The 13,211-nt window shown below is 33.2% G+C and overlaps 1 protein-coding gene across 8 annotated transcripts in view; it reads right to left on the bottom strand.

Moving 5' to 3' along the window:
* The window catches only part of RhoGEF2 (Rho guanine nucleotide exchange factor 2), a 1,010,441-nt gene that overhangs the window by 275,630 nt on the left and 721,600 nt on the right, over positions 1–13,211 (bottom strand). For all 8 annotated transcript variants that reach the window (XM_075355529.1, XM_075355530.1, XM_075355526.1 and 5 more), the window contains one exon: positions 10,917–10,972. In XM_075355529.1, coding sequence (XP_075211644.1) covers positions 10,917–10,972 — 56 coding nt within the window. The remainder of the gene's footprint in view (positions 1–10,916; positions 10,973–13,211) is intronic.

Here is a 13,211-nt window from a genome sequence, read left to right as displayed (position 1 = left end):
TTTCTAAAGGTTTATTTTCAATAAAAATACAAAAAAAATTTTGCGAATTACTGAGATAGTTCTAGAACTTTTCCATTACCTCTATTTTAATAGATAATAGTTCAGACATTTATATTTAATAAAAAAAAAAAAAAAATAAGTTCGTTTTACTGATAAGAGGAAGGAAAAATACGAGTATAAGGAAAATAGTAGCAGAATTGAGGACAGAACTGAGAAATTTTGATTACTTGGCACTAACCAAAAGTCCTATTATTTATACATTGTTTCCTGATGTAAAAGCTGATTTTTTTTACTTTCAGAGCCGGTCTGATTAAGTCTGCTTTAAAACGCCATTTTTTAACCCTTCAATGGGGTAAAAGTACTGAGAGTATTCATCTACGTGTCTGTTGCTTTTTGATCCAATCATTTAATAAATTGGTACAGGCATTTATTGGACAGTAGATTTAATAAAGGAATCATGTTTATTTATTGTAACTGAATCCTTATTGTTTACCAGTATCATTTTTTTATATTTTCCATACGATTAACTAATAACATTTCATTCCTTACCGTTATCCTTTCATGAGCGTAGGTTGTGCTTTTTTCAGGAATGTAATTTCTAGTGGTAATGAACTGTAAACTGCAATCTCTAAATTACACCTAATAACTGATAACTGTTATAACATAGATTTTAAATTGTAAATGTATTAAATTTATCGATCGGATAAGGCTATTATCATAAGCAATGAAAGGGGAATAAAAAAAATCCTAACCCCTATTTCAGTTAATAATAAAGTCAATAACTTTAATGCACAGTATTATTTGTAGATTATCGTGAAAATATAAGTTCAGGCGAACACATAGACAAAGCATTATCTACCAATAAAATCAATGAAAACTAAGAAAACGATTTTGAAAATGAAATACTCTAACAGTAATGTAAAACGAAATTAAATATAGCTGCGGAAAAATTAGATTTATAAACATTTTAGAAAAATGAGAGACGATGGTCTTCAGAAGCTAAATGGAAGTAAAAATATATAGAAGAGCAAATAAATTATAAAAGGGAATGGGGTAACCTAACCTCAATGAACTAGCACTTAATGGATTTCTGACCCACTGCGAAAAAACAATACATATGACATTCTGGAAACCCCATTAAACCATAAAAATAATAGAAAAGTTTTATCACAATGACACGTTAACTGTTGTCTTTTAGATATAAATATTTTTAACTATCTGTGTTCAAGAAATACAATGCTGAAAGAGAATAATTCAGAATTCTCTTTATAACTACCAACTAACATTGATAATTAATATCCATTTGATTAATTCTACTTTGATGCCAATGTTTGTACAGTTGAAGGTCGTGCAGCAAGGATGTTATTATTGTTTCGTTCTTATAACTCCTACAATTTAATACGAAATAACTTGAAAATAAAACTACACCCCGCATTCGCTCTACTGAGTGGAGAATGAATACATAATACACACATTTCCTAGAAAGGAAAACATTGATTTCTATTATGATTTTTCATTTCATCGATCTCAGTGTTCTTATAGCATTGATAAAGATATGTAAACGACGTGAAATTGTGAAATACAGGCGACACTTCATAGTAGAGTTGTTTCTCGGAAAAATGATATTTATTGTACAACCAGTCTCTTTGTTTAAAGATTGAACCGTCAATTGTAAGACTAAAACACAATTTAGTTTGCCACGCTATATAGAAAAGTCTGTTTATTAGTAGGTGAAACCACTTAATACCTGTTGTTTTTAATAAGCCTATCAGGGTTATCTGTTATTCTTCGCATGCCCATTCCGTTTCCGGGAGCTACTGATGCTTCGTGTTGGGTAGCCACTACCATACGCGCACATGCCTGGTTGGAAGCCAAGCGAAAGACAGGCCAAAACTGTAGTTGATCAGTTTTCAGGCACGTTTGACAGCAGTAACCCGATCACGGCTGAAAGGTTATAGGAGGTCTTGAGTAATGTGTGTATAAGAGAAAGGTTGCATGACGGGCCGGGCAAACGCAGAATGTATTGGTGGTCACCAGACACAGCTGAAAAAGGGCTGCCACATTAGCCTGTAGGCGAAGACTCCAGCAAGATACTAGACGGAAAGGGAGACTAGATGAGAGGCAGCAGGAGGCATAGCACTGCAAGGAACGCACTTAAATCTGCGATCAAGGCTGCTAAGGCCAAAGCTTGGAATGAGTTAATTTCCCGTCTAGACGACGACCCTTGGGGGAAGGGGGCGTATAAAATAGTAATGGATAGGTTCGGACGATCAGTCCCACCCCTCTCTGGCGAGAATGCTCTACAAGCAGTTACAAAATTATTCCCGGTAACTGAAATCGACTGGCATAAGATTCAGGTAGAACACAATACAAGGTTTTCTACTGATGAACTTATGGGTGCCGTTACTAGGTTGCATCCCGATAAAAACGCAGGCTCGAATCAGGTTCCTGGTGCGATAGTAAGAACGCTAGTACCTAGGCATCCATGGCTAGTACTGGATGCATTTAATGAGGCTCTGGAGAGCCTGAGATTCCCAGATTGCTGGAAGGAGTCATGGATAGTTCTCATCCCTAAACAGAGTGAACTTCAGCAGGAAAGTCACTTACCGGCCTATCTGTCTCCTGACATTGTAGGAAAGCTATTTGAGAGATTGCTTGTAGACAAGATTGTGGGCAGAAATAGAAATGAAGGGAAGAATCTCCCCCAAAAAAATATGATTTCGTGACAGGGAAATCCTCTGTCGACGCCCTGAGACATGTCCTCGACTGGCCGGAGATAGGGCCGGTGGTTCCTGTCGTCGAAAGAGGATCCCACTTACGGTCCTTTTTAGACCTCAGGAACGCTTTTGGAAGTCTTCCTTGGCCAAAGATCAACGAGGTGTTTTCTGAGAGAAATGTTAGCGGCTACCCGAGGCGCATTGTGAACGACTATCAGCACATGAGGACGACCACTATACGAACCGAGGATGGAGATATCGAGATAGACGTTCCGCAGGGGTCAGTCCTAGAACCACTCCTGTAGAACCTAGCATTCGAAGGTGTGCTGAGGCTAGAATTTGAGGACGACGTCAAATTTGTAGCTTATGCTGGTGATCTGGCCCTCATTGTCGCCGGTAAAATAGAACACGATGTTGATGAATTGGCTGCTGCGGCGATTAACAAAATATAGGGTTGGATGAACGGTAGAGGCTTGTGTCTGGCGCCTAACAAGACATCTGCAATCACTTTCACTGGAAGCAGGCGAACCAGGGCTATCAGAGTCCGTATAGGTGATAACAATATCCCCAAGTCCAGGCGTGCATAATAACTAGGGGTGTGGTTACAGACCAATAGAAGGTTTAATGTACATTTAAACAAAGTCAGTGATCGAATGGAAATCACGATGAATAGGCTAGGTAGGTTAATGAGTAATCATAGAGGGCCGCGCTCATCAAGAAGGCTTATACTATCGGTTGCAACATCCACCATAAATTATGCGGTGCCAGCGTGGGCAAAGGCCTTTGAAATAAAGAGGAACGAGGCCAGAATCTCGGTGTTACAACGAAGAGCCGCTATCGGTATAGTATCATCTTACAAAACAATTTCAAGAAATGCAATAGAGATTATATCAGGAGTGGCTCCTTTTAAACTCCGGGCACAAATGTTGCAGAGGCTTTATAATGGAATGTCCAAGAAGGAGGCTAGAGGACTGTTATTTGCCGATTGGCAATCTCGTGGGAGGCCTCAAGAACAGGTAGTTGGACAAGGAGAATTATAATATGTTGACGTATGGGTGCAGAGAGGATTTGGTGAGGTGGGCTTCTTCTCTCCCAGCTGTTGACAGGACACGGAGTTCGAAGCCTACCTACACCGGTTCGGCAAGCGTGAAACCCCAACATTGCGAGGAGGTTGATTCGGTTGAAAATACGGTTTACTCATGTAATAGATGGAACGAAGTCAAGACAAAATCTGGGTCTGGATAGGCTAACTCCGGAAAAGACGGTTAGGTTCATGATGACAAGAAGGCGTAATTGGGAATTAGTGGTCAATCACGGTAGGGTGACGGTTAGAGGAATGGTAATAACAAAGGACCGACTCCCGGCCGAACGGGGGGACCTCCGTGGGGCACGGCATAGCCGGATCCTGCGGAGTCCCCGGGAGGTTTGAGGCAAGGCACCCGCTGAGGTTGCGCAATGCTAGAAAGCAGGACCAATCTCAGCGGTAAGGGACAGTGAGACAGGAGTTTTAGTCGGTAGGGTGCGGGCACACTTAGGCTCTTAACAACATCTAGCCGAACCAGTGCGAGTCCGACACTCCCCCACTTGTGGGGAGTACGTAAATAGTATTTCTCAGACTCATCGAAAACAGAAAAAAAAGTAGCCACTACAAGCCAATCACTTGGTTATGACAGTTAATATACATGCTGCATTTCCCCTTCCAAAAAAAAATAAACAACTTTAAAAGCTAGCATTTGAACCCCAATTACAACCCAATCACTCCTTATCAGGACAAAATAACTTGTGTTTGTGTAAGGGTATGAAATCATTTTAGTATAAACACCAAAACTTACAGGTTACCGATTTACTTTCATTGTAAAACGGTTGAATTTAAAACATTTCTGCTAATAAGAAAGTAGCGTTTCTTCCGAACACAAATGTACCATATTTTTTCTATCCGCTCGTAGTTATTATTTTCTATATTCAGTTTCTCGTTACGATTATTCTTTCGAATTTGGACGAATAATGGACTAAATTTGTTATGTAAACCTATTTAAGTGTATACTAAACATATCTAAAAACTAGCGGGAAATTTGATGTTTGCCACAATCTTTCTTATGATTGTGCAAATCACCTAACGTGGAAGAGACATCAGTTACAATTCCTTTCTTTGAGAGTACTGATGATCAAATACAGCCAGTTCCAATAGTAAACAGAATGAAAGTGTAACTTGTACATCTGAATGCTAACTGCGCTTCGTTAGCTAAACGTGCTTTGTCCAACAGAATATTGACTCACTGAAAAAGGCACTTTACTCTTCTTTTCTTAAATATAACTTAAGAGTAATTAATCTCCCAAAAAATCCAATCCTCTGATAACGTTTTTTAAAAATATTAATCATTTTGAAGCAAGTAGTATCTGTTACATTAACAATAAAGTACATAAAATTACAACTTTTGTTTTATATATGTCTCTTTTGGTTTAGTAACTCAGTACGTCATTCAAGTTACTTAAAATTTTTATAATAATAACATTCGTTCACATAATGTTTTTAAAAATTTATTAAAAATTGAATTTAAAGGACAAACGTATACTTATCAGCACATAATTATTACACCATTATTACCATAAATCGTGAAATTACAATAAGAATTAATTTTACATCAAAAATCTATGTAACAGTCAACAGTTGCATAAAAATACCAATAAGAGTTAAAATTTACACGCTCATACTTGATAATTTTAAGTTTAATATTGTATAATTGTAACAAAAAAAATTTTTTTTTCACTAATTACTAATATAAAACAACAACAATTAAACTGCGTGAATAAAATAAAAAACTCAATTTTTTTATAAGCGTCTTTAGTTGTTTGGGGAAAACACAAAATGTCAATAAAAAAAATCTGCAAAGGAATAATAAAAAACGATTGCTTTAGAAATATTCGTTCGCTTTTGAATCTGATAGAATTTAAATTGAAATATATATATATATATATATATATATATATATATATATATATACATGTGAAAAAGAAAATTTACTATAACAATTCGCAATGATCCCTACTAACGACCAGAAATAGTAACAATAGGAATAAAATTCAATGCATTACCTATATACCTTCTTCGACACCGAAATTAAAACAAATTTTCAAAAACAAAACTATAATTACTAGAATTAAAATAAATGACATCAATACTATTAATATAAACAGATAAAATGACATTAAAGGTTATCAATTTATTGGGTTTTAATTGATAGACGATCTGCTCTATTACTAAAAACAAGCCGATTTGAAATTACAGTTTTACTGTTGGTTGTTTAAATAGAATTCTCTGGTGAATTTCAAAAGAAATAAATCGAATTTATTACCAACATTAAAAAATTCAAAAAAAATTAAATTTAATAACATTACATGTATTCAAAAATTAATAACAGCGATCGACTGAAAAAAATTCAAAACAAAAAATAAATAAAAATACAAAGTTTTTACAAAAATTTGCGACGTTTATTGTATGAAAAATAGCAGTACCATATTTTAATGTAATAATTCGTTCAAGGTAAACTAAATAGCATAATGCTCTAATTATAATCTAATGATACTAATATAATTAACGAAAGTAAATAAAACAGTTATTACTTTTTTATAGCCCAGAAATTAGTTTCCAACTCTGTAAACACAAAAATTCAACTTTTACATTTTTTATTTTTGTAAATAAGACTTTTCCACGTTACAGCTCCTTTCCAGGTTACGTTCGGTTACTATCTACTTATAATTAATTAGTCTAAGGTGCAATGCAATTCCAGTCAAAAATTCGATACTTTTTCACCAATCATTTCACGCATCTCATTTTCTTTTGTTGTAAATCCTCTTTAATTTTGTCTTTTAACAGTTTCTTTTCTGAACTTAACATTTATTAATAAAAGTGGAACTCATTGTTTAGACGTACTAAGAATTAATCTTAAACTGAAATAAGACGATTGAATTACGATAATAATACTGTATATATGGCGTGTACAGTTATGTATAATTGTACACGCCATTGAAAATGTAAAAAAATAAATCTATAGAAAGACGCACTTTTTACATTAATACGTATTCAAGTTTTGCGATAATATTAATATAAATCCAAGAAAGACCAATATCTAACTAGTGAAGGTAAGCAAAATAAAAAACTCTAAAATAATTGTTCGCCACGAATATAAAATATGGATATAATCTTTTGCTACAAACCATTTTTTTTGTAACTGCCTTTAAATAAATGGTCTTTAAAAAACCGAAATACTTAAGAAAACCCATTCATTTCAATTATATTGTTCAAAACTGTAACTACTAATATCGATGCGTACATAAATAAAAACTCGCATATCTTGATTTCATACACATTTTTTTTTTTTTTTAACTTCCGAACAATATGTTTTAAAATAACTAATAATCTTATCGTCAAGTAACAATAAAACTAACCGAAACGTTAGTAAAGTATACAACAAAACAAAAATATCTTGTTATGCCATCGCGTTTAGCAATCTAAATTTAGTTTAGCATTCTCTATTTCCGATTAAAAAATAAAGTTTTACAGCCAAAAATCAGTTTAACATTACAATCAAATTAAAATTTTACCGAGCAGAAGTAAAGACTGAATTATTTAAGGTGTTCACATTAATAAAAAAGGTAGGAAATGAAATGCACTAAAAATAATTATAGCGTATAAATTTACAATATTAAAAAAGAAAGAATCATTCGACTACATTAAAATACTAATTCCGTATGAAAATAACGTACGAAATATCAGTTAATGATACATTGTACGGATGATGATGCACGTGACTAAAGAAACCACCTACCTCTCGGAATAACAACGACGGGGATCGACAGGAGGCGTTTTTGGGATATTCGAAGGCGGCACGTTGGTGGATCGGTTGCGTTCCATGCGGCCTGCAGCAGCAGATGCCGCGTCCATATCGGTAGCACATCACACGACACAACGATACTAGTTCGTCCAACGGACTGACGCCCGGCACCGCGGCGCTACGAACACCGCTTGCGCAGGCCTTCTTCGTCCCTATCCCAAACCGAACAGCTTCTCCTCTCGTTCACAACTACCTGGTCAAAACGTTGTGCAGCACCTACTGCATATCCTGACTTAGCAAGATGAGAAGACGTAAAAAAAGGGAACCGATATAAAGACGTGAATGTATAAATTATCGGCTCTATCCTCATGAGCTTTATCCTCACCCTAAGTTACTCAAAAAAAGTCTCATATAGCACTCGAAATATACATGTGTGTATGTATGTGTTAAGCCTGGATTGACTAGTTCCTTTCATCAATACGCCCACATAAAAGCTTTGTAATGACAGAATCCTGTTTAAAAAAAAAGTATATATATATATATATATATATATATATATATATATATATATACTCCACCTGTAATAATTATGAATTATTAACAAGGACAAAGTCCAACAATTAAAACAAACCATTCCAATTATTTAGATGCAAGGAAGAATGCAACTACAACACTGTATTATTTACCAGCCTTGATTATGAAATTTCATTAAGAAAACTATTCAGAACATCAATCAGTACCGTAAATTTAGCAAAGAGAACAATAGAGAAAGAGTGTAATCGGGAGGAGGAGATGAAAACGATAACGTATCATTATCCCCACAATATTTAATATAAGCAACAGGTTTTATTAAATTACGTATCGACCGGGGCATGCGTTTGGAGAGCGAAAACTTTCAATAGATTTTAACAACCCGACATACATTTTATTTTACCTTTAATGGAAAAATAAATTCTCATATAATTACACTAGCGGCGTTTAAACTCCACCGAAGTTTAATAAACTGATTTATAATCTAATACTGTACTGTACACAGTTTCATAAAATGGATAAAAAACGCATTTAATAACCACTTATTATAACCGCAGCTACTTCACACAAAAGTTTTATATGGAAATAGCACTCGATTGGATTTCACCTAGGAATAACTGTTACTATTGTCTCGATTACGTTTTAAATTGTATACTACCATTTAAAACTTAAATTGTTAGTGGATATCGCTGAAGATTTTACAGGCTGGCGGGAGGAATAGAGAGATCGTAGAAGCGATAGAACCTTGGACAAGAGTTTAAACAAGTCAAAGACCCGCACGAACTGCAGATCCAAGTTAAGAAAGTGAATGTGTATTAGCTGCAGATTCGCTTAACAAAGAAGAAAAAAACACGTATATTTCCATCAATGATAACTAGAAAAGAATGATCCACTAAAATTTAATAATACGGAAATTACTGGGGAATAAGAAAAATACTTCCACTTCGATATTTTTGATGTTCTTTAATTGTTTGTAACGATCAAAACTAAGAAACGCCTGGAACACAACTTATTATCTTTCCCCCTAGGTAACTGCTTACAATTTGTCTCGCAAACCTAACTACATAGGTTTTTTAAAAGTTAAAGTAATAAATATTTACAATTTCACTGTCCAGTGAATCTGTAACCTGGAAAATAAATGTTGAAAAGACTATCGGAAATAAAAAAAATCACATTCATCTGCAAAATTACGGTTAATAATCGAATTAAAATAAAACTCCTGACGATATTTCATTTCGAGCGTGAAACTTAAACCGATCGGCAAAGTTAATATACTAAGAGCACAATATTTATATTAAAGACAATAAAAAGAAAAATTTACATACTCATTACTTAACATGACATCTATAAACATATTAATATCACCGTCGAATTCATAAATTCGTCTCAAAACTTAACACCATTTTCAGTTTAATAATTGCCAATCGATCACTAAAACGCACGACTTCAGAAAAAGAAATGACAATCGTAATAGTATTATACTATAAAAAATAATAAAATTAAAAAAAAAACGCGATGTTTAATTTTAATTACAAGGAATAAAAACACAGGAGAACGGTTTAACATTGACGAGATTAACAGTAACACAACGTTACACAAGCACTGGCAGTAAGCGACTGAGTTATTTTATGCATGGAGCATAGTCTAGGCTAAGTCTCGCAGTAACGTAACTCAATAATGCAAATTAATAATGGTGGCGCACTACAGTGCATCATATGCTTCTCTCGTTCCACTGGAGTTGGCAAAGCGGTTGTCTAGAATACGAACAGATCTTGTCTCTTTAAACCCTACGCGAACGCGCGCGCACATCACGCAATGCTATAGCAATACACGTTCATTGGACGTAAGCGAAAAAGATTTCGTAAAAGCGAGCCGTTACTGCGTTCGGACCTGAGTAGTTATACTTCCTCTTTCAAACCGAAGAACTACCCACCTCCCTACAAAACTAACAACCGGTCTTATGTATTACATGGCCTTTTTTAATAATCCCCTCCCCCTTTCACGATAACTAAATGCTAAAGCTTTATGCCACGTAACTCAACCGTACTTTATATTAACATTAATTCATAACCATCAAATACAACATAAAGAGGTGACACCTTTATTATTAAAATAAATTGAAAAATAACTGTTCATAAACCGTTTTACCAAAGTACTAAAATCTAAACCTAGATTGCTATATCGATCGCTGAACAATCATCAGTAAAGTAAATACATATAATCAGTAAAAAAGAAAGAATAACCATGAAAAATGTTAATTTTAAAAATAAACAGGCTATCGAAACACCATAGAAACAAATATTTTAAAGAGGATTTTTAAGAAAAAAATTTGTCATTTTAGGTAATCATCTAAAACATCAAAATAACTTAACCTCTAATTCAAACTGTCTACAACTACCTAATGTACTACCCTTATTCAGAGTTGCATAACTCTGGGATAGATAACACTTATCTCATGAAAGAAAAGGATAAGGAGCTAATTTTTGACAGATTAAAAAACCGTTGAATATTATTTAGATGAAAACATTCATAATAAAAGGGTAATCAATTTAAAATTCAAAAGACTATTAGATATTGGTCTCTTTTCGTTATTATGCGATGACGTTTTTGCATCGCTGTAAAACAAGTTTTCCATTTATTGTGTCTATTCATATTTATTCCGTACATTTTTAAAACAATTGTTTTTTTTTTAAATCAGTTTCTAGAGCCCTATTATACTTGTTTCAATTTTTATTTTCGATTGAATAAGATATAGAAGTACATATTACTTTATTACACTTTATATATATAAAAAAACAAAATTAAAAAAAATATATATATATACATTTATACTTACTTGTTTGTTTTTGAAAGATTAGGATCACTAGTTTTTCGCCGTTCTCGTAGCTGCCGCTGCAACAAAATAACAATAAAATTATTATTTTTTCTTCTAATGTTAACAAAAATATACACACAATTAGCGTTTTTAAAAATATGTTAAACCTTATTAGAAAAAAAAGAACAAGTGTGTTTTTTTAGTTACAGTACAACGAAAGTTAAAAAAAATCTATTGCCATATTACGCTGATTAAGTAACCATATAACAAAATAACACTGAATAACAAGCAACAAAAATCCTAATTCAATCAACAAAGCTAACACATAAGTTAGAATAATAATCTCTGAAAATCTCCATAATCTCTGCAAAACCTGCCGCAACAGGTGTACCGCATATTATACGCTGTATTTTGTAAATAAAGTTAACACAATGCATCTACTGTCAGCCATTTCAAAAATTAAAACTAGACGAATTTTTAAAATTCAAAACTGGAATAACAAAAAAAGTACACATATTTTAATAAATAAAACAAAAATCGGTAAATTCAACTAGTAACATAATTTAGATTTTTTTCGGCTTGATATCTCTGCATAAGCTTGAAGCTTGTGCGTGGAATATGGGAATGGAAATAACTTTTTAGCGCATGAAAATTTCCATGCTTGATCAAAATTCGAACGCGGGACCTCCGGATGAAAAGCTGAGACGCTACCACGGGGTCGGAAAATTTTATTCAGAAATTTAACCAATACTCATTATAGAGATTATTATAACTCTGAACCGATGACCTATCCAATATTTACACTTCCATACTAAAACAAAGTAATTTAAAGGTTATTTTTTCTGTTACCATCATACCAACTTTAAATATAACCAATAATTATATAGGAAACCAATTTTAGTTAGTCAACCTAACCATCGTTTTTTATTTTTTGATTAATGTAAATTACTGAAACTCCATTATTATGAGTAGCTGTGCAATTTAGAAATTATGGAACTATTAAGTAATAGTTTCATAATTAGTACTAGAAAAGTGGTTTTATATATAAAGCTGCACATCATTCTTTTATTGACACTTCAAATAACTAACAATAGTTTTAACGGATTACAGAAATACAGCATTTTAAAACAGTACGTAATTACATTTTCAGAATTATAAATAATAATTAGATGATCAAATCTGGCTTAACACAGACGTATGAAAAAATGTATTTAACAAACGTCATAACTTACAATAAATGATATAAATATAAATTCGGACACAGAATCAAGCAATCAATATGTTTGCATTCATGTTAAAATAAATCCTTTTTATTAGTTGTATCTAAAACAATGACTACAGACAAAAAAATCTCTTCGAAAAGCTTATTAAAAAAAAAACTGTTCTTTCTTTGTCTCTATCCCTAGATATCATCAAACCCAACAAAAATTTATCACCTCGGTAAGTCTAGGATCAATCCAGAAGCTGTGGAGAAAGAAACAGGGATCCAATTCAGCAGAACCATTTTACCGTACGAAAATGTACAGGAATATAGGGCTACCTATATTGCTCGTATCCAATATCATCCACCCTACCCTACAGAAGCTAGTCACATTTCCTCCTTCACCCTGTTTCGAAACACTAATTCACATTTACTGCCTATCGTAAAGAAGGGGATGTATACTGCACACAGAGGTAACTAAAGGAATTCGCTAACTTAGTGGATAAAAGAAAATGGCTTCGGATTGAACAATCTCTGTTCTTTTCTTAAGATTACACTTCTATTAAGTGATTTAGAAGATTTCGATAACCGTTAAGTAGCTCTTCAAAGTTTTGAAGTTATCAGGGAAGGAAAAATACTTATTCGAGAGGAAAAAACTGGATGTGTACTGATTATATATGACATATTCATTAAAACTAACAGCAAAAATATACATTAAAACGATCGTGTATCACTTTCTGCATATTCTTTCCCAAACTGTAACACATTACGCAATTGACACATTTTTGTTTAAAGTCTTTAAATCTTAAAATTTTTTAAAGATTCTGAAGATTAATTAAACGATTAGATACACTAAAAAACAAATAAGATTTAAGGAGTATTAGACAGAAAAGAGATCTGATATTTTTCATAAATACGGTAAAGATCAGAATTGGGAACTTATAAGGAGGATTGTAGGTAAAGATAACTTTTGTTAAGTGATGGGTAAGAACATAAATATGTCAACGTTACAAAGAGAATCGAAGAAATAAATATCATAGAGATACTGCCATAGCAAACAGATCAGAAAACCGAATAACACATTTTTTTAAATATTTTAATTTTAATGTTAGTGT

Source organism: Lycorma delicatula, chromosome 2 (genome assembly GCF_047948215.1).
Source record: "Lycorma delicatula isolate Av1 chromosome 2, ASM4794821v1, whole genome shotgun sequence".
Taxonomy (NCBI): domain Eukaryota; kingdom Metazoa; phylum Arthropoda; class Insecta; order Hemiptera; family Fulgoridae; genus Lycorma; species Lycorma delicatula.
Note: the sequence above shows the minus strand (reverse complement) of the source record. Positions and strands in the feature narration are given on the sequence as shown.